This window comes from Pelodiscus sinensis, chromosome 15 (assembly GCF_049634645.1).
Source record: "Pelodiscus sinensis isolate JC-2024 chromosome 15, ASM4963464v1, whole genome shotgun sequence".
Lineage (NCBI taxonomy): Eukaryota > Metazoa > Chordata > Testudines > Trionychidae > Pelodiscus > Pelodiscus sinensis.
This window is the reverse complement of record NC_134725.1, coordinates 7,442,578-7,468,923: the sequence shown is the minus strand read 5'-3', so window position 1 is coordinate 7,468,923 and position 26,346 is coordinate 7,442,578. Positions and strand designations below refer to the sequence as shown.

At 46.1% G+C, this 26,346-nt stretch overlaps 1 protein-coding gene across 1 annotated transcript in view; it reads left to right on the top strand.

Annotated features, from left to right (window-relative positions):
* Positions 1 to 2,742: 2,742 nt before the first annotated feature.
* BCR (BCR activator of RhoGEF and GTPase) overlaps positions 2,743 to 26,346 on the top strand; it is a 155,102-nt gene continuing 131,498 nt past the window's right edge. The window contains exon 1 of the mRNA XM_014574761.2: positions 2,743 to 4,816. Coding sequence (XP_014430247.2) covers positions 3,301 to 4,816 — 1,516 coding nt within the window. The 5' untranslated portion in view covers positions 2,743 to 3,300. The remainder of the gene's footprint in view (positions 4,817 to 26,346) is intronic.

Genomic DNA, 26,346 nt, shown 5'->3' with positions numbered 1-26,346 from the left:
GTTTAGTAGCACCTTAAAGACTAACCAAACATGTAGATGGGATCATGAGCTTTTGTGGACACAACCCACTTCTTCAGATGACTGGAGTATTTTGTTAGGGAACTTAAATGTTTTTTGTCCACAAGAGGGAGCCCCAAGATCAGTTGTATGTATCTTCTTGCCTGAAATAGAGAAGTCATGTTGTAATTTCTTTTCTGTGCCCCTAGAGGGGACATGCTGACTGCTTTAACTCGTAGTCTTTAGTCACAAAATCCATAACATTTTTGTACTTAAAATGTAATGTGCACTCAGACAACTGCTAGTATGCCTGCCATGGTAACTTTGCTTTAACTTTGTCTTAACAAAGTTTTATGTGCCATTATTTACTCAAAACAGTACCATTCTAAAGTGCTCATGGGCCATGCAGAAATCCAGTAGCTACTTCTCATGCTTATCCAATGCAGACTCAGGATATGTCTACACTGTGGATTAACGTCGAATTAAGGTATGCAATTTCAGCTACCTTAATTGTGTAGCTAAAATCTAAGTAGCTCAACTCGGCTTTAGGTGCTGTCTACTCTGCAGGAAGTTGAAGAAAGAACACTTTTTCTTCAACTTCCCTTACTCCCCATGAAATGAAGGTTATAGAAGTTGGAGTAAGAAGCCTATTATTTCAAAATTATTTTGAAATAACGGGCTTGCTGGGTAGACGCACACTTTGTTATTTCGAAGTAATGCTGCTGTGTAGATGTGCCCGCAGAGACCTCAATAAGTATAGGTCTGGTTGGTTAATTTCAGTCCTAATTAGAACTGAATGTGTCATATAGAAATACAGTCTCTGGCTTGGATACTCTTTAGAATTCATGCACTGTCTCACTGTCGGATAAGTAGCAGTGGGGAAAGAGCACAGAAACTCAACCTGCTTGTTTCCCATGCACTATTACACAACATCTTTGGGAAATAAAGAGGAAGGGAAACTGAGACTTGAGTAATTTTAAATGTGTGTGAATTCAAATGACAAGTTAGATCCAGACTATATATTTAAACAAAAATAAATTAATGGTTACAATTCTCAGAGGAGTAGCCATGTTAGATTATATCTTCAAAGACAACCAGGAGTCCTCTGGCACCTTAAAGACTGATTTATTTGAGCAGAAGCTTTCATGGACAAAACCCCATTTTGTCAGATGCATGGATTAGAAAAAGGATGGAATTTTCTACTCCATGCATCTGACAAAATGGGTTTTTGCCACAAAAATGTATGCCCAAATAAAACTGTTAGTCTTTAAATTAAGGATTAGTAATTTATAATTTTATGACAATGAATTTATAAAAACTACTGTTTACATAACCTTTGAAAAAATCTATAACGTTTATGTCAATTAATCCGTAATATCTGATCACACTATGTCCTATATGTCCTATATGGGTTCCAGTTGAAGTGGGCATTTTTATGAAGGAAGGGAAAAAGTAAATCCTACGTATTAAACAGCAGAAGAAAGAACAGTGCAAAACAGAAGTCATGATTAGCCTTTTGCAGAATGTGTTTTAAATGCATGTAAAGTGAGTTTTAAGGGCTATTGTGCAACCCATGAAGGATAGCTCTGTGGACTGCAGTGCTTGTCATCACAGGGTCTCAAAGAAATTACAAATATTAATGAACTGAAATAATCTAATAGAATGAATTAATTCAGATACTTTATGGAGCTTTGTTTAAAAGCTGATGTAAAGAGCTACTCCTGGAAGTTATAAGTTGTGTTGGTTCTTCAAACCAGTGGACCCACTTTAAAGTAATGATGCCAACTACGACTACTACTTTATCTTTCAACTATTTACACACACAGAGCTATAAAGCAGTCCTGCAATAAGCCTTGCATTGTACATTAATGAATGAACTCTAGCATTATATACATTTTAAAAAACCCTCTTAATCCTAAAAAGGGGAGAGAAGGACTGTCCAATTGGGTTTATGTATATTTTGTAAGATGGTCAAGTAGTGATGAACTCTATAAGATGCTGGATAAAATAAAATACTTATGTGTGATGCAGGTAAATATTTTATTACAGGTGGTTTAAATATTGTATTGCCCAGAAGATAAGGGACTTGTCCAATGAATCCGTATGAATCAGTTACAGAACTAGGAATAAAATCCTGTCCCTAGATCCTTCTTCCGGAGCTGAGGGTTTGGCATCCCGGGAGCTCTAGCTTTTGTAAGTTTGCAGAACTGAAACATGAGTCTAGCAATAGGATTCCGCTAATCAATGAAGATCATCCTAGTGTCTGAACGCTAGTTGGCAGTTCTATCACTAGAGTCCAGCTTTGCCATATAGGGGCGTGTGGGGCGCTCTTATTCCTGTACAAATCCCAGGTTGAATGTGTCAGGGCTGTTGGCATGTCAGCACGTTCCTATGAAGGTGTTTTACAGGTCTAGACGGTGCGGTATGTCTGAGTCTTGGGGTCCGAGCACGGGAGTGTGTGCGCGCCCCAGAACAGAGGTGTGTGGGGCTAGGCGGGCGTTGCAGCGGTGAGCACACAGCTGTGAGCAGATGCATATTTGTGCGGGGTCAGATGCAGCCAAGCTCCCGAGGGGAAGCGCTGGGTGTTAGCCAGGGTGCTCCTGCCTCAGCCTCCTCCCTGCAGAGCCTGACCCGGGTAGAGAGGAGCCCCCCAATTCTCTCCTCCCCCCCCTCAAGTCAAACCGCGCTTCCCCTTTAAGAGGCCGGCTTGGGTTGTCAGTCGCAGCGTCCCCTCCCCTTCCTGCTACGGCGGAGCCAGTGCGAGTCCCAGCGGCCGGGCAGATGGGCAGTGGGGAGCAGCAGCGGGCTGCGGGCTGCCCGGAGCCATGGGGTAGCGAGCGGGCTGGCGAGGGACCAGCCGCAGCCCGGCCCGCCCGTGCACAGCGGGGGCCCGGGAGCGCGTGCGGGGCAGCACAATAGCCCAGCCACTGGCAGCCCGCAGCCAGGAGCGCGCGGCGGCTCTGTGCGCTGCCCCGCATCTGCCGGCCCCTGAGCGCGGCTGCACCCCCCGGGGCTGCAGAGCGCGGGAGGTGAGACCTGCCTCCCCTCCTCCCTTCCTTTGTCCACGCTGCCTTGGAGGTGCTGCGCATTGTTATTTAGCCCGGGGCACGGAGAGGAGAGTGGACGCTCGCTGAGCCGGGACCAGCTGGCTTCATACAGCTACTCCTGTCCCTCCTCGCGTGACCCGTGGGAACGATCCATTCCGTGAGGTTCCCCCCTTCTCTCCTGTCTGTGGCTCCCATGTGAACTCAGCTGGTGAAGCCTCTCCACCCCCCTCCACCGGTCTCTATCCCTGGATGCAAAATGGTGGACCCAGTGGGGTTTGTGGAGGCTTGGAAAGCCCAGTTTGCAGACTCGGAGCCCCCCAAGATGGAGCTGAAATCGGTGGGAGATATTGAGCAGCAGCTGGAGCTGTGTAAAGCCTCCATCCGCAAGCTAGAGCTGGAGGTCAACAAGGAGAGGTTCCGCATGATTTACCTGCAGACCCTCCTGGCAAAGGAGAAGAAGAGCTATGACCGGCAAAGGTGGGGTTTCAAGCGGGTTTCTCAGCTGCCCGAAGGGGATGCAGAGCCGCACAGCCAAGACCCACACCCCCACCAAAACGCGGAGCAAGGGGATACAGAAAGAAACAAACCCCCCCATGGAGAGGAGAAGTTCAAGCCAAGGGCGTCATCTTTGAGGAAGCTGTCCACTCAGAGTGATGGGTCAGATCTGTTGCCCGTGGAGAGCCTACACCATGGGGAAGCCGAGCAAGAGAGATGTAAATATTACAGTGAGGAGAAACTGAAGAGAGTGGCGGAAGACATGGAGAATCGCTGTGATATGGACGGATCCCCTTCCAAATATAGGCCCTCTTCCGCCCGCAGGCTGGTGGGCTCCACAGAGAAAGAGGGACCCTTTGAGCCTCTTGCTAAGGACAAAGGGAACACCAGTAATGTGGCAGCACTAAGGTCCAACTTTGAGAGGATTAAAAAGGTTAATTCCCATTCCTCTGCAGATAGCAAGGAAGCTTCCGAGAAGCCCTTCTATGTGAACATGGAGTACCATCATGAGAAAGGTTTAGTGAAAGTCAACGATAAGGATGTTTCTCATAAAATAAGCTCCCTTGGAAGCCAAGCCATGCAGATGGAACGCAAAAAATCTTTGCACTCTCTGTCTTCTAATGTGGTACCCAGCTTTAATGAGTTGCAGAGGCCGGCCTACCGGGGGAGGTCTTCTGAGAGCAGCTTTGGCTGCGATGGAGAATATGAGGATGCTGAATTGAACCCCAGGTTTCTGAAAGACAGCCTCATAAATGTCAATGGAAGCAATCGACCAGCGTGGCAACCAGTGGACTTTCAGCCCTATCAGAGCATCTATGTGGGTGGGATGATGGGAGAAGGAGAAAGCAAAGGGCCAGTACTGCAGAATCAGAGTGCTACTGATCAAGAAAAGCATCTTACCTGGCCCCGAAGGTCTTATTCACCCGGGAGTTTTGAGGACATCGGAGGAGGGTATACTCCCGACTGCAGTTCTAATGAGAACCTCACGTCCAGTGAGGAAGATTTCTCTTCAGGGCAGTCCAGCCATGTGTCCCCCAGCCCTACTACTTACCGCATTTATCGGGAGAAAAGCCGTTCTCCATCCCAAAACTCTCAACAATCCTTCGACAGCAGCAGCCCACCAACACCTCAGTCTCAAAAGCGGCATAGGCAGCAGCCGGTTATCGTGTCTGAAGCCACTATTGTGGGAGTACGGAAAACAGGGCAGATCTGGCCAAATGATGGAGATATGCCATCCGGGAGAGGTCCTCAGGACAGCTGTTTCCATGGAGATGCAGGTGTGTACATATTGTTTAAACAGGGATTTGGTTAATTCACCAACATGTGGGGAAGGAAGGGTTCTTTGGGTCAACCTCAAAAGGGCAACAGGTGTCTAAAACGAGGACACTGGCTATAATCTGGCCTGATCTGGGGATGGCCTTGTAGGTTAAAGCTCAAGCATGGGGCACTTTGGTTCCCAGGGAGGCTGACAGCTCTGCGTTTTTCTGGAAGTAATAAATTGGGCCGCATGCAATTTATTTTTTTGTGTTTTCATCTGTTATATAAATCAAGGCCCTTAGTGAAGCTCCTCTGACCCCTTTTTATAAGGAGCGGAGTTTGTCCTAGTGTCCTTGGCCAAAATTTCCTTTCCTGCCTCCTATAGGAAGCTGAGTTTCAGCAGTGCTGTAATTAGATCCCAGGGATTTACCAATAGAGATGCTGCACCCTTATTTTTGTTTTCCTGGCCATTAGCATTTGGGGAACTCCAACATCATTTCCTCTTCTGTATCATCTTTTCATTATTACTGATCTAAGGGAATGAGAGTCTAGCCCTGCCCCTGTGTCTTTTAGTGTTTTTAGGCGAGTGAGGTGCAAGGGATGTTAGGAAGCCTGAGAGGATATCTTAGTTGGGTTAGTTTAGCATTGTCAGACCCATAGCAGAAATGGATTGTTTTGAGAATGGAGTCTGAAACAATTCCCACACTGACGTGTATTCAGAGCTGTACCTGACTATATTTGATTTAAAAAAAAATACACTGAGCATGTTCAGTGTTGGGTCTGGATGAGGGGAAATGAACAGCTAATTATTGCTCAATTGAAAAGGGCATGCTGGATTTTATGAAGGCATTTGAACCCCACTGGTATTGTGCATTGAAGTAGCAAGGAATGTCTTAACTCATTTAGCCTTGCAATGTATAAATGGGGAAAAATACGTGTTTTCAGGAGTGATGAAATCATTGTGATAGGGTTAGCAGAGTCCAATCCTTCTCTTGAGTTTGAATGTAATCTTAATCTGTGCCTCTCTCTTTTTAAGTCAATATTTTAATAAAGGATTTGCTCAGACATCTTCAAACAGGATTGAATTCCAATAGTCTGGTGGATTCAAAGCTCTGAAAAGGTTCAAAGAAGGAAGCCCATCCAGTGATGTTTTCATTCTCTCAAGTTGCACTAGTTCTCAGAGTGAGGGATTTAAATGGCAGGAGATTTCCCTGCTGTTTGTGGAAGGCTTGTATTTGGGTGAGCATTTGGCTGGAAGGTTTCGCAGATATGGTTTCAACCCCATGAAATTGGAGTCCCATTGTTGTGTTAGTGAAAGGCTGTTCAGTATAAATGTCTGTTTACTGTAAATTAAAGCTACTTGAAAATTCCCAACCTTACCACCCTGTCCTTGCAGCAACCCCTTCCTTATCAGATTATATATATACACGCACTGTCTGTTCCATGATTTCAGTGCTCTTGCTAGGTCTTGTGTGTGCTTATGGGATGTAAATGAGAAGCAGAGGGAGGTCTGATCCAGTGCTAGTTCAAACTGAGCTGCAGCCATCTGTCTTTTGCTCTTGTTTACTGATGCGCTTTAGTTGGCTGGGGAATCTCCCGGCAGTAGCAATTTTGCAGAAAGGAACAATGGAGAGGAAACAAGACAGGTGGATAAAGCTTGCTCTCACAGGTAGATTCTGCCTGCTAGACTGGTCTTCCTGAAAGGCAGAGGTTTCATTTTAAAGAATGTATTTAACTTATCCAGCAGTCTGGGAGAACCCCATGTTAACTAAAGGTCCTACTGGCATCTCAGATCCCCAAACCAACTCCCAATTAGCAGCTAATGATTTGTTCCTGAGAATTGCAGGCAGAGGTAAAATGTACCTGATCATCCCTGCTTTCCCCAGCAGGTTTGGTAGATGCCCACCTCATATGACTATTTACAACTGTCTTACCGTGGTAGGTAGTGACTACTCTCTACTAAATAGCAAGGAGGAAAAACGGTTTCCCTATACACACCACTATGTATTTCTTGTTCCGTTCATTTTTACTATCAGCCATTCGGCAGACAAGATGTAGGGCATTTTTCTTACACTTAGAAGTATTTGAGCCTAAGAGAGGATTCTGTCAGTTTTCTTCATTTAGAAAAAGCCCACCAGATGTAAGAGGCATTGTGCGATGTTCTGTCTGTTGCTCTAGTCTATAGAGACTATCTTCTGCTCTACATGTTCCGAAAGTAGCTCTTTGCTTCAGCCAGCCTTCCCTGCATCTGTACTTCACCCACTGCTCCAGCCGCCAGCCTTCCCTGAAGCTGTGTTTGAACAGGATATGCAAGTCTAGGTCACAGCAGGTTCTGCTCAGCCTTCATAGTAATTAGTGTGTCAAGTAGGGATGTTAGCATGTTGTCCACACGACCGATAAGCATGGGCTCATCACTTAATCCTAACAACTACACTCCCCCTCCTTTGCTGTTTCTGTGGGGAGCTGGCTTTTAAGCTGACTCCCTGCAAATGTCAGCTTCTGTGGAGACATCTTTCCCTCTTCCCCCTCCCACTGCATTGCTACCTCTGTATCAGAGGCAGCAGCATGGGGGGGGGGGCAGACGGGAGCTTTTACCACAGGGAGCCAGCTCATAGGTACAGGCTCCTGCCTCCCCCCCATCCTTGCTGCCTCCCATGAAGGTAGCATCTGTTCCTGCTGAGCCCCTGTCCCTGCAGTGCTGCCTCTGATGGAGAGGCAGCAATGCGGGGGGGAGGGGGAGAGGAGGAAGGGAGAGCAGGCGGAAGACAGTACACTCGGGAAGCTGACTTTCAAGCCAGCTACCTGTGTGTACCAGCTCCTTCAGAGCTGACTTCTCCCCTCCTCCTGCACTGCTGCCTCTCTATCAGAGGCAGCAGGGAAGGATGGGGGAGGGGAGCAGCGCGCCAGCTCCCACCTGCTCTCCTGTGTGTAAATATGTAACTGCTGAAAAATTAGTGGCTATACTTTTACAAAGAATATGTTTGCTAATATTCCTCGTGTCAAGCGGCAATTGTTCTATAATATTTGGCTCCTTTATGCATCCAGATTTCATACACTTCCTAGCTTTACATTTGTGTGGGTGAATCTTTTTCAGAGCTTTGTTTCATGCTAGTACTAGACTGAACCAGGCATACTATAAACAGGTGCTATGCAAGCTTCCTGTGTATCTTGATGCTAGCCAGCAAACACCTGCTGTTTCAGTCCTTGGCCTGTCTTGAGGAGAAGCTGCCAGTCATGCTAAATCATGTGTTAGTTCTGTGATGTGTATGGAGACTAGGGTGAGATCACTAAATTTGCACTTGGGAGTGAAGTCAAGATTCTAGATATCCAGAAACAAGAGGTGTCTAGAACAGGGTATGTTAGCAAATATTCACGTCAAGTACTCGACTGCTCATTCCCCCCCGTCCCTTGCTGCTTCTGTATCAGTGCCACCTGTCTTGTCTCTATCAGGCAGCACCGTGGGGTGGTTAGGGGAAGCTGACACAAAGCAGTCTCTGCCCTCAGCGGGCCCAAGTTCGCCACAGGCAGTGGCTGCTCCAATAGCAGCCCCTGTCCAGGGGTTCTCAACTCCCTGCTGGGACCCTTTGCGGACAAGGACTGCTGGACCTGGCATGAACCAGGACTGAGCAAACCCGGGCCAGTCCTGGCTCGCACTGGGACCAGGACCTACCCCTGCTGCACCTCTGCAGTTCAAATGTAGCAGGAGCTGCCTGCACACCCTGCTTTTTTTATACATTTAAACTACAGAGCTGCGGCAAGGATCACTCCTGTACCTGGCGTGAGCTGGGACCGAGGAAGCTTTCCCTTCTCAACTAATCGTGTAGTTGATAAATATTTTACTGACTGTAGGATTAGTGGATTACCCGCCTCTTGACATCCGTAGTCTAGAATTCTAATAGTAGACTCCTATAGCTGGCGTGCAACACCTTTCTGAATGACTGCTCCGTGAGTGTGGGCATTTTAATAATGATTTGTTAATTTTCATAAACAACTGTCATTCAACAATTTGCATTCTGAGGTGAACTATGCAACACTTTCAGAGGGGCAACTGTGTTAGTCTGTAATTGAAAAAAACCGTTAAAAAAATAGTCCTGCAGTGTCTTAGAGGCTAACAAAAAATGCAGATGGTATCATGAGCTTTCGAGGGGACAGGCTACTTCTTCAGATGAATGGGGCTTAAGGGATCCAGGTTCCAAATAAATAGCAGAGAAAGAGGGGATGGAGAGAGAAAGGAAAGGTGAAAAAAGGGAGAATAGTCTGTGTCCATGTTAAATGAAGCTGATAGAGAGTTCTAAGTACTCTTAAGTACCTGGTGTTTGGCTTTTTATGTCATTAGGTTGTGAAATATAGTAGGTGATCCAGTTAAGGGCTTTGTTTAAGCCTCTATTCTAGGTATCAAACTCGTAAAGGAAATTAAGTTTTGCAGGCAAATTAAAATGTTCCTGAACAGGTTTCTGCGTGTTTCCTTTTCAAATATCTGATTTGTGTCTATTAATCCTTTGTCATAGAGGGTACATCTAGACTACATGCCTCTGTCGCCAGAGGCATGTAGATTAGGCTACCAGACATAGGAAAATGAAGCGGCGATTTAAATAATCGCCGCTTCATTTAAATTTACATAGCTGCCGCGCTGAGCCGACAAACAGCTGATCAGCTGTTTGTCGGCTCAGCGCGATAGTCTGGACGCGCGGGTGTTGACATCAAAGGTATTTGTCGACCACCCAGGTAGGCCTCCTGGGATGAGGTTTACCTGGGTGGTCGACAAATACCTTTGATGTCGACACCCGCGTGTCCAGACTATCGCTCTGAGCCGACAAACTGCTGATCAGCTGTTTGTCGGCTCAGCGCAGCAGCCATGTAAATTTAAATGAAGCGGCGATTATTTAAATTGCCGCTTCATTTTCCTATGTCTGGTAGCCTAATCTACATGCCTCTGGCGACAGAGGCATGTAGTCTAGACGTACCCAGAGACTGTCCACTTTGTGGGGCATTGCTGGCACTTGATGGTGCAGAGCACATTGGTTGATGTACAGTTGTATGAGCCTCTGATGTGGAAGTTTATGTGGTTAGTTCCTGTGATGATGTTGCTTGTATAGACAGAATTGGCAGCAGGGTTGATTGGAGAGGTGGGTTCCTGGGTGAGTATGATGGTGGTATGTTGCATGATTATTGGAAAGAATTTGTTTGAGGTTGAGGGTTGTCTGTAGACAAGGATTGGCCTGTCTCCCAAGGCCAGTGCAAGCGAGGGGTGATTTTCCCAGATCGGTTGTAGGTTGTTGATAATATGCTGGAGGGATTCAAGTTGGGGGCTGTAGGTGATGATAAATGCTATCCTGTTGTCTTTGTCAGGCTCATCTTGAAGAAGCTGATGTCTGGATACTTGTCTGGCTCTGTCAATCTGTTTCTTTCACTTCTCCGGGTGGATATTTCAGTTTTAAGAATGCTTGATATAGATCCCGTAGGTGTTTGTCTCTGTCTGTGGGATTGGAGCAAATCCGGTTGTATCTTAGGGTCTGGCTGTAAACAATAGATTGAGAAATGTGTCTGGGATGGAAGCTAGAGGCATGTAGGCAAAGGTCATGGTCGGTATGTTTCTGGTATAAGGTGGTGGAAATGTGGCCATCATGTAGTTGTACTGTAGTGTCATAGAAATGGATCTCTTGTGTGGACTGATCCAGGCTGAGGTTGATGGTGGGGTGTAAGTTGTTGAAATCCCAACATCCCAGTTGTTGGAATTCTTCTAGGGTCTCCTTCCCATGGGTCCATATGATGGAAATGTCGTCAATGTAGCATAAGTAGAGTAATGGTGCTGGGGGAGAGAGCTGAGGAAGCGTTCAAGGTCAGCCATAAAGATGTTGATACATTGTGCGGCTATATGGGTGGCCATGGCTGTGCTGCTGACTTGAGGATATAAATTGTCCCCAAACTGAAAATAGTCCTGGGTGAAGACAAAGTCGCAGAGCTCTGTAATCAGGCATGCAGTGGTGTTATCAGGGATGGTGTTCCTGACAGCCAGTAATCCATCATGGTGTGGAATGTCGGTGTAAAGAGCTTCTACATCCATGGTGGCCAAAATGGTGTTTTAAGGTAAATTACTGAAGTCATGTAGTTTCCTTGGGAAGTTGTTGGTGTCTGGAAGATAGCTAGGAGTGCTGGTAGCATAGGATTTGAGGAGAGAGTCAATATAGCCAGATATAACCCTAAGTATGCCAATGCCTTAGATGATAGTCATCTGGGATTTCCAGATAGAAGACTACTGGTCAGAGATTTAGGGGTGTGTTTGTGTAGATTCGGTCCTGAGTTGTAGCCGGAAGTTTTCTGAGCAGATGGTTTAGGGTTTTTTTTTATATTCTTTAGTGGGATCAGAGGAGGGAAGCCTGAAGAAAGTTGTCTGGTCACCTCCTGTTCTTAATCTGTTCTGTTCATAATGACTACAGCGCCCCCTTTGTCATCCTCTTTGATTATGATGTTAGAATGGTTTTTGAGGCTGTGTACAGCATTGTGTTCTGCATGGCTGAGGTTATATGTTACATGCTGTTTGCTGATGATGTCAGCCTGTGCATGTTTGCGGAAGCAATCGATGTAGAAGTCAAGACTGTCGTTATGACCCTCAGGAGGGGTCCAAATAGATGCCTTCGTCTTGTAGAATTGGCAGGGGAGAGGCAGAGGGCCAGTGTGTTGTTCATGGAGGTGTTGGAAATATTCCTTTAAACGGAAGCAGTGAAAATAGGCTTCAAGATCTCCACAGAACTGAATCATATATGCAACACATGTAATTATTTCCTGTAATCTGAGTAGAAGAAAAAAGGCCTTCACATGGTGATGAATTTTACAGCCTTTTATCTATGATTGTGTGGAGAATGAAGATATATTTTCTAATGGATTTTATTTATTTCTGTCTGCTGTTGAAAAATAACCCCATGGTGCTCCCTGCACCTAATCAAGGGGAATCAGTTATGTTAGGGACTTCTGCGGAATGGAGAGGTCTCGTTGTAACCTTGGCCAGTTCCGTTTTTCAAATAGCCGCACTCTCTTTTTAGCAGCTGATCACACCAGAACTGTAGCCTGTGTTTATATTTCCATCTTAGCAGGATGTGGAAGTCTGACAGATGTTTGCTCTGTGAATGGCGTGATCTTGCTCAGCAGCACGAGGGCACAGAAATGCCACATCTAGAGTCTGGTTAGTAGATAGCCAGGTCCTTCGTGCAGTCTGCATTCTCCCCAGCGAAAGTATTTGTCTACCAAGCTCGTTCCTATGAATGCCCTTGTGTTGGTGGTGGCTTTTGCTCACTTGGGGGAGCTGCGCTGAGCTCCACCAGGGGTTCTGCCCTTGGCACCCCTGTCAGTTAGCAGGTTCCAGCGTTGCTCATTGTGAAGTCCACATGTCCCTTTACTCCTCTGGTAGGACGTTTGTAGACCCTCAATCAGTTCATGGGTAGGATTTTAAATTCATCGATTATTTTTGTATTTCCACTAGCAGAGAAATACAGTGACTCTTCCTGAAGCACAGCATACAATAAGCAAACTGGGGGGTGGAGAAAAGAACTCTGAATTGAGTCCCGCAAATACAGCCCAGGATTAGACCTCATATTAGGTCCCTGTAGAATCAGAATACTTCTGTAAAGGGTCTGTCCAGTCGGGGACCTAGTTTCTTAAGTTACAGATGCCTTGCTATATGTCCCAGGTTATTAACAATGTTGTTTTAAATTGACACCATTTCAGACTATAGCCCAGACCAGAGTTTCCCAAACTTTTTTGGCACAAAGCTTCTATCGGGTCCTGAAAATGTGGGGAGCTCTTACTAGCTCATTCTTTATTTCAGCAGCAAGATCTTGAATGTAACATGCAACGGTATGGTTTGAGAACACCACTGATTCCACTCTTACTAGATTGCTCCTCAAGCATATATATCACATGATCTTTTACACACGGCTTGGTGGGTTTTTTTTTCCTGAAATTGTATGTGCTTCTCTAGCAAGTGTGGGATGGTAGCTCATTTGGTAGGATGCTTTTGTTGTGTTTTCATGGTCTGATTTAAGCGATTTTCATCACTGAGAGTTTATTATTTGAAAGTGCATCAAGCTTTCACGTGTAAAAAGCTTGTGCCTTTTCTTTGTGTTCAAAATTGTTTCTAAATGCCTTCCTAGTTCAGCAGGTATGGGAGACTTATTGGAAAGTACTTTGCACACCCCACACTGCGTGTCAGGAGCATCTTTATTTCCAGTGCAAGTAAATCCAAAAGAGAAATAACTTTCATCTTACCTGCGTTTCTGGTTACCTGCTGCTAATCTGATGGATGAGAGAGGTTTCCTCTTTAACAGCTCACTTTCCAATTTTTTCAGACACAAAAGGCTGTAATTGTCCTTCTTTTCCTGTCCTGACATTTTGATCGTTTGTTCGAGCCAAGGTCCAATTGTCTGAAGCCAAAGTTTCTTTTTTTTAACCACTTACCCATGGAGGGTATGTGTGGTAATAGGCAGCAGTGTATTGCTATTTATTTATTTATTCGTTCCCATAATAGAAGAACTAGAGGACACCAAATGAAGTTAATGGGTAGCAGGTTTAAAACTAATAAAAGAAAGTTCTTCTTCACACAGCGTGTAGTCAACCTGTGGAACTCCTTGCTGCAGGAGGCTGTGAAGGCTAGGACTATAATAGAGTTTAAAGAGAAGCTAGATAAATTCATGGAGGTTAGGTCCATAAAAGGCTATTAGCCAGGGGATAAAATGGTGTCCTTGGCCTCTGTTGTCAGAGGCTGGAGAGGGATGGCAGGAGACAAATTGCTTGATCATGGTGCTGGCCACTGTCAGTAGACAGGATACTGGGCTAGACGGACCTTTGGTCTGACCCAGTACAGCCATTCTTATGTTCTTATTGCAAAATGTTGAACGAAATGCAGCGTGAATAGTACTGTATTGCAGTGGGCTTTGGTCCGAATAAGGCAGGAAATAAATATCTTCTTTAATCCTTGTATTGTGAAGAGCTAGGCCAGACCATTGAATCAGGCATGTTGGGTGAAGGAGGGGATTGTGACGTGGATCAGGGGATTGGCTGTAGGGTCAGGGAGGAGGCATGGGTGCAGGGGAGGATTCTGGCCTGGGGAAGGAGTGTAAGAGGAGGGGAACAGAGTCTGGGAAAGAGCTGTGACTTGGGGCAGGGGGGTGTAGAGGGTTTGGATGGTGATCCGGGGGACGGAGTTATTTTGCAGGAGTTGCAGGGGTGCCAGAGGCAGGCTTTGGCTGGGAGGTGTTTACCTAAGCATCTCCCATCCAGCAGCCCTGCAGCACCCCCGAGACATGCTGGGCTCCCAGCCTGCTGCAGCCCAAGATCACTTAAAACTGCAGGCTGCTCCCTCCATGGAAGGGGGAGAGGCTTTGCTGCCCCCTCCCCAGGCCAATCTCTCAGCTCCTATTGGCTGGCTGTTTCTTGCCATCAGGAGCTGAGAGATTGGCTGGGGTCCGTGCCTACTGGTCAGTTGTTTCCAGCCAGCAGGAGTTGGGGATTGGGCTGGGGGTGGGGCGATCACATGAAGCTTCCCCCTCCTTCCAGAGCAGAAAGGTGCACGGAGCAGCCCTGCGCTTAAATCATTCGCCTGAGGGTCCCGGCAGGGGGTCCGCGGGCGGATCTGGTGGCTTGGCGGACTGCATCCAGCCCACGAGAAGTATCTTTGCCCAGCTACACGTAGTGTTGTATCCCCTTCCCCTAAGCTTATTGAATAGTTCCACAATAATTCTCAATTGAAATTGGTTGTTTGTAAAAACAGTCTTCTCAGTTTTTCTAAACAAAATCACTCCCTTACAGCTCTTATTAATTTCTTCTTGTGTGGCCCTGGACCCGTTGTGCAGACCCCCAGGGCTCCACGGAGCACACTTTAGAAAACCCTTCCCCAGACAAAGTACAATATACAGGACAGCGTAGGGAGAGCTCTGTGTAGTGGTTACTGTGGGATCAGGAGCAGTGTTCCCTCTAACCGTTTCTATCCGTGCGGAATAAATATTTATGTGCTCAGAGGCATGTGTGAATGTGCACCACCAGAATAAACCCAACCAAAAAAACTAGCTGTGGATATGCAGCTAATCAGTTGAGTGGCATTTGAATCTCCTGAGTGGCCGCACAGTGTACAGGGAACACTGAGACTGCTGTGTGATCTTAGACATGTGTCTCGCCCTTGCTACCCCTCCGTTTCCTGGCTAAATGGGGAGCAGTGACGGTTCGCCATCTCACGTGGATTTTAGGATGCCTTGTTTGAGAAGTGCTTTGCGATTCTTTACAGAGCGTGACGCTCCGTGAGGGAGAGTCCGTGCCATTGTCCGGGTTTAGAAGCAACACTCTGCTCTGAGCCGCTAAGGTGAGGTTCAATCTGCTGCGCTTTCCTTCTGCGCTTCAGAACCGGGGACCTCAGGCCCAGGAAATTCCATGAAGTGGATCTCACCTGCCTTTGCTCCCAGGGCTGCTGGCTGCAGCTTTTGGCTGTTGGTCTGTCACTGGCTTGCTGAGTGAAGCGTCTTCCATCTCATCTCTGACATTTGTCTCTAGTTCATTTCGCTGTTACTTTTAAGCCTTTCTCTGTTGTAACCCAGCCCCCACTTCAATCCTTTTCAGTAACAGGCAGCAGATTTTCTGGGCACACTAACGGCAACACACTGTCTAAATGGCCCTCTCCGTGCCTCCCAGAGATAATCTAACTGCTTATTATTTTGCCCCCCTTCCTAGAGTGAGAGGCGTGCCCTCTTCTTCCCCTGCCACCTGAAGCTCTTGCCACGTGGTCCTGCTTCCCTGCCCTGTGTATCCTCTTTCTCCCACCAATTGATGGAGACCTTTCGCTGTAGCCCTGCACAGGATTAGGAACAGAGGAGATGCACAGGGATTGTTTTATCACACTTGCTGTGGACTCTGGGTTGTTTTGTTTCCAGCCAGGCCTGGCTCTCCCTGAAGAGCAAACAGGCCATAAACCAGCCAGCATGGTAGTTGTGTCTGATGTTGTTGAGGAGACGACAGCGGAGCACTTTCCTATTGCGACTGGTGTAATAGCAACAGCAATATGAGGATTAGCTCTCCCATGGGTGGAGAAGAAAGGAGCGAAATGACTAATAATACACCTGGGGGAGGTGTGCTGGGACCTCTTGCCTGTCCTGAATAGCAATGGCCATTCACTGTGTACAGTAAAACTCCAATAGTCCAGCATCCAATAGTCCGGCACTCCTGATAGTCCGGCATCAAAATGGCAAGAGCCTAGTGGTAAAAAAGGCTTAAAAAACTAAAACATTACAGTATACTGTATACAGTATGTACAATAAAAAAGGTTAACACCACTTTATATACAGTATATATTATACAGGCAGTCCCCGGGTTACGTACAAGATAGGGACTGTAGGTTTGTTCTTAAATTGAATCTGTATGTAAGTCGGAACTGGCGTCCAGATTCAACTTAAGAACCCCAAGCTTCCCCAAGTCAGCTGCTGCTGAAACTGATCAGCGGCTGATTCCAGGAAGCCTGGGGCAGAGCAGCTGGGGTGCTGCTGGGTTGGTCCAGTAGCGCCGCCGCTCCTCAGCGCTACTGGACCAACCCAGCAGCACCCCAGCTGCTCTGCCCCAGGCGTCCTGATTCAGCCACTGCTGAAACTGACCAGCAGCGGCTGAATCAGGATGCCTGGGGCAGAGCAGCTGGGGTGCTGCCGGGTTGGTCCCGTAGCGCCCAGAGCGGCGCTACGGGACCAACCGGCAGCGCCCCAGCTGCTGTACCACAGGCGTCCGGAGCAAAGCCGTGGAGCACGGGGGGCAGCGGGACAGCCCAGACGTGCCGTGGCTGTCCTGCTGCCCTCGGGCTCCGCAGCTTTGCTCCGCTTTGCTCCCCCTCTCCCTGGTCTGCGTCTGGGCTGTCCGCTGCCCGCGTGCTCCGCCGCTTTGCTTCCTCTCCCCAGTCTGCTGGCGACCAGGGAGACGGGCCCCGTTCGTAACTGCGGATCCGACATAAGTCGGATCCGCGTAACTCGGGGACTTCCTGTATACTGTATATACATAACCAGTTTTAGTACCTCCTGATACTCCGGCATATCTGATAATCTGGCACCACCTAGGTCCCATAGGTTCCGGATTATCGGAAGTCTACTGTATTTGGGTCTAATGGGGTGAATTTTGCGTAGGCCACGGAGACTAGACTTCTGGCTTTCACCTGAAAGACCTTTTATTGTTCAGTGGAAATGCAAGTACTTCTCTTGCAGCTGCTGTTTCCCTCCCTCCCCTGCTCCTGAGATGCAAATCTGGAATGTTCTTCAGTCTGATCCTCACTCTTAGAATGGCCCTTCCTAGCTTAATATTAATGTCAAGGGACTAGATCTTTAGGGATCTCTGCAGTGTATGGTCTGCTGTTACTTTGTGAAATTATTGCATTCTCTAGAGCACTTCTTTCAGTTGGTTCCTTCCCTCTCTTTATTTAATGTTCAATGATGTGACTATGTAAAGTGATTGCATATAGACTTTGCAGCTTCCTGCAGAAAACACCTCTCCACTCACAGAAATACAGCTACTCAGGGTACTTCACAGTGGTTATAGAACAGTACCAGCTGAACTATGTCCCCTGGCGTAAAGCAGGAAGCAAAGATGATAAAAGAAAAGAATTTGCCAGTGTTGAGAGGTGGCGTGAGGTCATGCCTTTATTTATGAAACGTGCTGTGCTTTTGGATCACATGCATGGGGGAGAGGGATAAACTTTGGGGTAAAAGATGACTTATTCAAGCCAAGCACCAAGAATTTTTTAGCTGGTCCATGTTGAAAGATGGCTGGGTTGCTGACCAGTGCTCCCAGTTCCTGCAAGAAGCGTGGTAGGGTCTTTAGTTTGGACGAGTGGTGATAATTACAGTTTTGCAGCTCAGATGAAAGTTAGGCCAGCAAAGAAGGCTTTGTGAACTCAAGACTTGGTGACATGCTTCTGAGTTCAGATTAAAGAGCACGGTGGTGTGCCGCAAGCACAAGAGACCTGTCCCCACAATCCACTGGGGATCACAATCAGTCACAATGCCTAGGAAAAAGAGGCCTTTACTTTAGCTCCAGGGAATTTTGGAGGTCAGTCTGTAGAAGTTAATGAGGTGAGACGGGACAAGCTGGCCCTCTGAGGAATATTGCTGTTTCTCAATTACCATAGGAAAACCTAGCAGACTGTGGAGCAGAAGTGCAGTTTTTCTGAAGCCTCCTTTTCCCTAGAGAAACTAAGACAGGGCAGCAGGTTGTTTGACTTTCTACTTTTAGTTTGCTCCACCCACCCAGATAAGCATGGACAACAATAAAAGCCTGATTCTGCTGTCAGGGTGGTGGAAGTTCATTGACTTCAGGGGAGTTACTTCTGTTTCTCGCTGGTACACATGGGAAAAGAACGCAGTTACTTAGTGCTGTATTGCAATTAAGCCAGGTATCACAAACATTGTCACCGAGAGAGAGGGAGTTTCACTGCACGTGATATCCAGACTCCTGAGTAGCTTGGCCAGGTATGCAGTATATGGATAAAGTCCTCCCAAAGCAACAATCAAATTCTTGAGGTACAAAGCCCTTTTCAGCCAGTGCACCCATTGTAAAGTGTATTATTTTTCTGCCCTGATTTTTAAAGTACACATGATGAGGGCTGGGATTGTAAATTGTAAATAAATCCTTAAACATCAAAGTCTCTGCTAATGCTGAGGCAGGGTTTTATAATCCGTAACATCGTAAAATTTGTTTTGAATTACAGTGTGTGTATTTTAAGCATTAAAACTCATCTGCACAAAGCTGATGCAGTGTGGTCCAGTCACAGTTTTGGATGTGGTTTGCATAGCTGCTCTATGAAAATAGCTTCTCTCTACTTTCAAACTTATAGAACTTAAGCCCTGTGCTTAACCAGACTATGGAACAAGATCAGAATCTCCTTTATCTGCGAGTAACCCAATCTAAATATGGCAGCTGGGGCTGGGTTGCCTCATGGGTATGTGGTTGTATCTCAAATGTGTCCGTGTTCGTCATACTATCTAAAGAGCTTTTTCAGTGGCTACACATTCCCTTTTTTTTATCTGGTAATATTTTTGAAGGGTACATGTTGATACCAAAGTCTCTGATGGGCATCTCTGTATTTGCTACCAGCATATCTAGCATAAAACGGCCGTTTTAATGGCCATATTCAATATTTTTATTCACAGCTGCTTCCATTCATCCTAATTGTCCTGGCTGCAAATTTTAAAGAAAGAAACCCCTATGCTATACCAAAATCTACACATCATGGGGAGGCCTAACGGTCTTGTAGATTAAACCGGCCTGTAGAAAGGAAGCAGCTGTAACATGCAGCAGTGTGTGGATCAAATATTTTGTAATGTAAAACCTGTGGAATAATGGAGTGCAGAAGGAGTTTAATAATGAACAGCCCTTGTGTTTGGATCTGTAAACTCAGTGCATTTCTGTCTCTGTGTGTAGTGTCTGGGAACACGTGAATGGAACAGATTTGGCTCCTTGTGGGGGGCCAATAGCTGACATAAACCGTAATGTAGTAGAACAGGATTCTCAACCCTGTCGTTAGCATTGAAATGCATCTATATCTGAGATGGATTGGGTAGGGATATAATCTTAGGCTTATTGGGTAGAGTCACTCCTTGACTTTTAGAGGCTGCAAGTGGACGGGAGCGTGGGCCAGCTTAAAAGCTGGTTCCCCCCCAGGACCATCTCTTATGGGAGAGGCAGGGAAGGCAAAGGCACAGTGGGGGAGCTGGGTTCCAGATGCTGCAGCTCTGCTTTTTAAATGTAGTAAGAGCCACAGCAAACCTCCTTATCAACTAATTGATCAGGATTAGGTTGCTAACCGCTATTTAACATCCCTAGCATTGGGATCACCATTGTAATGACACGAGTAATGTGCTGCACAGCACGTTTTAGGACAAGGGGAATAACTATGAGTTTCACAGCGGGGTGAGATTGCCCTGCGCAAGCCTGCAGTGCAAGAGGGCGGTTGTTGTTAAAATGTGCTTGTCACACTTCAAAATCCAGTCTCCAAATAATTTTCAAGTATGGGTAGCCAGCGGTGGATATAGGGCAGGGCGAGCGGGTCAGCTGCCCCGCGCTTCAATAGGCCCTGTGCACGCGCTACTGCCTATCAGCTGTGGCCATGGCACATGCGCGAAATTGTGCTGCTACAAGCCTTGCGCTTTGATACGCCCCACACAAAAACTCTCATCCGCCCCTGTGGGTAGCAGCGGCCATGTGCTCTGTGCAAATGGGCCAGGAGCATTAAAGGGTTAATCTGCTCTGAAGAAAAGTTCCTGGAGCATTGGGCTTCAAACTTGTACTCAAGGTAGTGAAAACTGAGAGTCACTGGTCAGTTGTTTGCACGATATGCATTTCCAATAATATGGAGTGAACTGTATCTGTTGGCGTTTGGATTAAAGTGTGCAGGAACTGCATATTATTCTCTGCAGTCACCCAGGAAGGTGGTAATGAGCCATCAGCATGGCTGGTCTCCGCTTCCTGTGTACCCGCTGAGACTAGATTATGATGTTCTGTGTAAGTCAAGAGAACGAAGCATTTGTGAGTGTGTTACCTTCTAGCTGCCCCTTAGTTCGCAGCTACGTTCGCATCCATCTCCCAGCCATCTTGCCCTTCTGTTTTGGACCTGCAAATTTTTCACAGAGAAACAATAATGAAATGTGAACATATGAAGTTACCATCAAAATAACACACTAAAGAAATTAATTGCACGTTATCTCAGGCTTCCTATGCTGTTTTAGCTGATGTCCATTTTGTGTCCTGTCTCATCTCCTCTTCCCCCCACATTCACATTGTGTAGCTCATTTGGATTCTGATAGGTTGTGAAATTTGCCTTGGGAGTTCCCTTTCCACATTCTCATGTCTTTTTGTGATCACTTGCTTCATGTGCCCCTAAAATTATCCCTAGACCTAAGTTTAACAGGGAGGAAGTCAGTGTTTTCACATTCTTAATGTTGCAACAGAATGCCTTGAAGTCTTGTGATGTGTTGTTATCTTCATTTTAGGGAATCTTAGTATTTAGTCGAATATTCTGCTAGTTGCACTAGGTACTTATATGGATTTGTGGGCTAGTCTGTAAGGGTACCTCGTTCCACGAGGAGTAACGGTAGTTCGAATTAGAAACCCTAATTCGAACTACCTACTCCGTGCTGCGTGTAGCCGCGGGCACGGAGTCCGCACTAACGGGGATTTAAAAATGGCGGCACCCGGCAAGATGCAAATGAAGCCCGGGACATTTAAATCCCAGGCTTCATTTGCAACTTCAGTTGCCTACATTAACCACCCTAGTTCGAACTAGGGTGGTAGTGTAGACATACCCTAAGAGAATAGCCTATTAACATAATCGCAGCTCTCCTGTCCGAGCCTAACTACAGCTACCCCCTGAAGCTTTAAACAAATGTGATGCTTAAATTTAGTAGTGATTAAAAGGTGTTTTATAGACCGTTTGTGCAGTCTGTATAACTTCAGGACAATTGTTGTCATGGGATGGGGGACGATACAAATGAAATGTGTTGCTTTTAAAGTTGTAAAGAGCTGAAAAGTAAAATCTCTGAGTTGCAAGGAAGAAAAATCCATTGAGGACAGAATCTGTAGTTGGACGGAAATATATTCATCAGCCCTGGGACATAAGTATTGCTCCGCCGCAAAGAAATCTCATGAGAGAGATTAAAGCAGAGATACCCAAAAGGATTTCTAGCAGTAGAGTGAATTATTTTGCTTTTCTTTCATGCAAGGGCGCAGGATGAGGCAGGGTTCTGAAAGGAAATGATTCCTGCTAGTCAGGGGATTTGCAGAAAAAAATTCGGTTAACATCGTGGGTCAAAATAATATACTGGTCATGTCATCTAATAATCCAGACCAGGACTGAAGTATGCTGGGTTGCGTTGGAGCACAGAATACTTAACAGGGTGAGAAGCCCAGAGTGTCCTCCAGAATAGGCACAAGAGAAGCGGCAAAAGCAACTCTGCCATCCAGGATGCTGGAGTGGAGACTCTCCCATTTTTCTGCCTCCAGCACTCTCATGCATGAGGGGTCTCAGTGGAATTTCCTTTAACCACTGAAGAAGGGAAAGTGCCTATAGGCAAAACACTGATAATGCTCCAGTGTTCTCCTGTTTCTCAAACTGGTGTGTCTAAAGGACCTTGGAATTCTGCTTCCTGCTTTGCCTTTGAATTTCAGGCTGATGACACTCCCTGATTTGACCTGCTGCGGGTGAGCAGGAATTTTAAATGCATCCTTACCTAACATGGAGCTTTTCTTCATGGAACACTTGGATGGCAACTGGGTACTGCACCTTGCACATCTAGGAATTCTGCTGCTTTATGCTTTTGGATTGTGGCACATTCCAGATACGGATGTTAAACATCGATTAATTGAATAGTTGATTAACCTCATGAATTCTTATTGGTTACTTGACTATTCTGTAGTCCCCAGAGGTGGGGCCAGCAGCCAGTGCACTCCAGCCCCACTCCCCAGGAACCCCCTGCCAATCCACGCGCTGTCGCTGTATCAGAGGCAGCAGCATGGGGCACCAGGCGGGAGCTAGTCCACGAGGAGAGTCAGTTTAAAACCCAGCTCCCCTCATGGACTGTCAGCCTGTGACTCCGCGCTGCTGCCTCTGCAGGGTGGCAGCAGCCCCTGTCCGGGAAGGAGTGGGGACTGAGTCCCTGGACATGGCATAGACCGGAACTGAGCCGGGTTGCCTGCCTGCCTGGCTCCTAATACACTTTAAATGCAGAGCTGCAGTGGGGATAGATTTCAGCAGTTATGTTTACATGCCTTCAAGCCCCTCTCCCAGTGCTGCTGCTTCTGCATCAGAGGCTGCGAGGGTGGGGAAACAGCTCAGCAGGAATTGGAGCTGATGGGGAGCCGGCTTTTAAGCCAGCTCTTCCAAGCGCCAACTCCTTCCCCTCCCCCACCCTGTGCTGCTGCCTCTGTGTGGAGGCAGCAGTGTGGGGAGGGGCAGGCAGCTGCGCCAGAGCCAGCACATGCTGGGACCTGGCTTAAAAGCTGGTTTCATTGCATATACTGGCTCTTGGCTGTCCCACTGCGTTGCTGCCTCTGATACAGCAGACAGGAGCTGGTACCCACTGGGAGACGTCTTTCAAGCTAGCTCCCCACACGTACCAGCTCCCAGCGAGCTGACTGCCTTCCCCTTTTCCCACATGGCTGCATAGACTCATAGGCTGAAAAACTACAATGATTTTTTTTTTGTGGGAAGAGTCCGTGACTGAACCTGCCACCGTGACCCCCCCTCCAATCAGAATTTATTTTCTGCCTACCCATTTTTTCAAGTGAATGTTTATTTTAGTGACTTGATGACCCATACCAACTGTGAGACGGCCCAGAACCACTCAACCATGTGCTCCATATCACTTGCCATTGAGCCTTTTCGGAAATGCGAAACTGTCGGGGTGAAAACCCACCCACCCATGTTTGTATCAAGCAGATGTAGCAAAGCGGCTGGAGTACCCTAAGGTAGCTAGGGATGGCTGGCTACCCTGTTGCCTGTGGGTGGCGTAAAGTCAAGGCACTGATGATTCCAGCTTTTAAAATAATCTTCTAGCAGGTGTATATTTTACAATAATGTTACATAAGGCTTTATAGATACTATAGCTATAAAAACGGTGTCGGGAAGCCAGATTACACCACTGTTGTCCCCTGGCTTGGTCACGATGTGGTTAAAAGTTGTAGTGTGGATGGAAGCCAACCTTGCCTCCATATCATATCCATATCAACCTTCCATCCATAGTGTAACTGGGCTGTGAGTTAGCTGTTAGTGGGTCTGGCCCACGAAAGCTCATCACCTAATAAATCATCTTGTTCGTCTTTAAAGTGTTACATAGTCCTCTGTTTGGTATGTGGGTCTTCTGTCATGGTGAGACTTTGTAAAGGCAGACAGCATCGTGGGTCCACAGGGTTAGTATCCTCCATGTATCTCTTCTCAGACACTCCTGAGGAATGTGGGGCAGTGCTCATGAATTCTGAGCTGCAGTGGGGATTTTCACAGGATGTCTGAGGTTGTGCTGGAAAGGAGGATCAGAAAGCAGATTTCTATGCTAGTCAGAAGGGGCCTTCTAGTTCCCCCCAAAAGCAAGGCACAATTAGAAGAAACAGCTGTATAGGCCTGTCCCCCATAAGGCCAGGCAGGATCCTATGGGTCAAGTATAACTTCAAAGGAAGCCTCTTAAAAAGTATCTGAGCCAGGTGTGAGTTACTAAAGGGTGGTGTGTACTCAAGCTGGAGGTCGTGACCTGGGGCATTTGGCTAAATGGGATGAGATTCCTGTCTAAATCATGGCTAGATGGTGTGATGTTCTCAGAGGAGTCCCAAGGCAGCTGCTTCTGTACTGGAACAAAAACAGTGGAGCTTGTTCTTATGTTTGTTAGTTATGCTTATTTTTGTTAGTTAACATGTTTATAAACACAGATGGTCACCCCGACTGAGCCCCCTTTGAAGAGTCTCCCAGGGTGTGTCTACCCAGCACCCTAAACTCGAAATTAGATACACTGTGTATCTTATTTCAATTATTTTCAAAATGTGTCACGTCTACACAGTGCCAGATTTTGAAGTAATGCGCTACTTTGAGACGTCCCTTAAATTTCATGGAACGAGGGTTGCAGGGATGCCAGAATAGCACACCCGTTATTTCGAAAAATATTTCAAAATAATTGGCATGTTCCAAAGAACACAGAGAACCCCCGTGACTAAAGTCTATAATAACTAGGGTTTCTATAGACCTGCCTGAGGTGGCAAAGTGAAATGCTGGACTTGATGTTTAACTCCTCAGTCTGTGTGCTTTAAGCAAATAATGCCTCCCCACCTCTACCCCCCCCCCAAATAAAAACCCCAAACCCACCAACAAAGCAAAACACTGTTCATTCAGCTTGTTTGTAAATGATTTGAAAGTAGAGAGCCTGGTTTGCATCTGTATCACCCTATTTCGAAAGCCATGTTACAGCCAAATGCCAGGTTCTGTACTTGAGCCCTGCTAGGTGGGCAGTTTCAGACACGTTCCTGAAGTATGTTTCTCTGCCTATCTGAGAACAGTGTAGACTGCTTACGTGCATTTGCAGTCCGCGCTATGGAGACAACAGCCCACTCTGGAAAGCATTTTTTTGCTAACACTGTGATCACTTGTCAGCATAGATTTCTGCCCACCAATATCGAGGCTGATAAAAAGTTCTGTGCTTACAAACACTCAGTGGTGTTTGTACAAGGCTTGCAACATGTTTCTCTAATTGACTTAATCTGCTGAAATGTAAATCTGTCAGAAATTCAAATTACATTTTTAAAGTACACTGTACTTATGTAAGAAGAGCTATGTTTCTGTGTTTTGAATGAAATTTTGTCTAAAAATAAAACAAGACGCTCTCTATTCTGAAAGCTGTATGGTGTTTAGGCTTCATGCACTAGAGACATTCCAACTTTGGTCTTAATCTGTTTTGATGTGACTGTGTTATAATCATGTTAAGCTAATGCCCTCGGTATGCTCTTGACTAGCCAATCCATACACATGTTTCAGGTCTGACATTTAAATAACATGGGATCTTCATACTCATTCAGGCAAAACTAACACATGTCATAACATGACCACTGTGCTGCTGTTTATTCAGTGTGATATTTAAACCTAGTAAAATTTTATACTGGAGACAAGACCTAAGTAATTCAAGTTTGAGACCTTGTCTCTAGCGCTATTACCTCTTATAATCTATATTTTCCCACTTCATGTCTACTTTGCTTTATTATCTGCTAGGTAAACAAGTTTACTATATGCTTTGAGAGCATGTTTTAAAAAAACAACAACAAAAACAAACCAGTGGAGGAAGGATGGGAACGTCAGGGGTTTTGTTTGATTCTATGTACCGCTAATTCTTACGATTCACTGTGTAGTGTTACACATTTTAAAGTTGTTCACTGTAAAATAATTTCCAAGTATTTGCTTGCTATTGCCATAATAAAGCCTGGCTATTTAAATCTGTTTCCTTACTGAATTTGTCTCCTTCCCCTTAAATAGGATTGATCATGGATATTTTTAAAGAGTGTATGAGGCATTTCTTTTGTGAGTCTGGGTTTTTTTTTCTTTTTGTATGGGCTACGGAAGTAGACATTGTCACTCAATCTATGGAAACCTATACAAGGAAAAAAATTGGTTAAATTTTGTTTCCTGCAATCTTGAAGGAATCTCTCTTCTAAAATGATTTCTAGCTTGCATGCAGTGCTTTTCATCACAAATTGCTTTTATAAGGAGGTCAGTAGCCTATTCTCTCCTCTTACAGACGGGGAAGCAGAGGTACAGAAACTCAACCCACAGGTGAGTAGCAGAAGTGGGAGTATAGAACCTTAGTGCACTGGATTACGGTTCAGGAGACCTTCTGCTTAGTCACACTACCTGCCAGTGGAAAAGGGGATTGACTTGTCTATAGCTATGTGCTTACACATAAACTACAAAGTCCGCATGTTGATTTTGACATTTAAAAAAAAAATGTCCAAAATGATGATCCCTGGCTTTTGGTGACTCTCCTACTCATTGCAGACAGGTGATGAGTAGTTC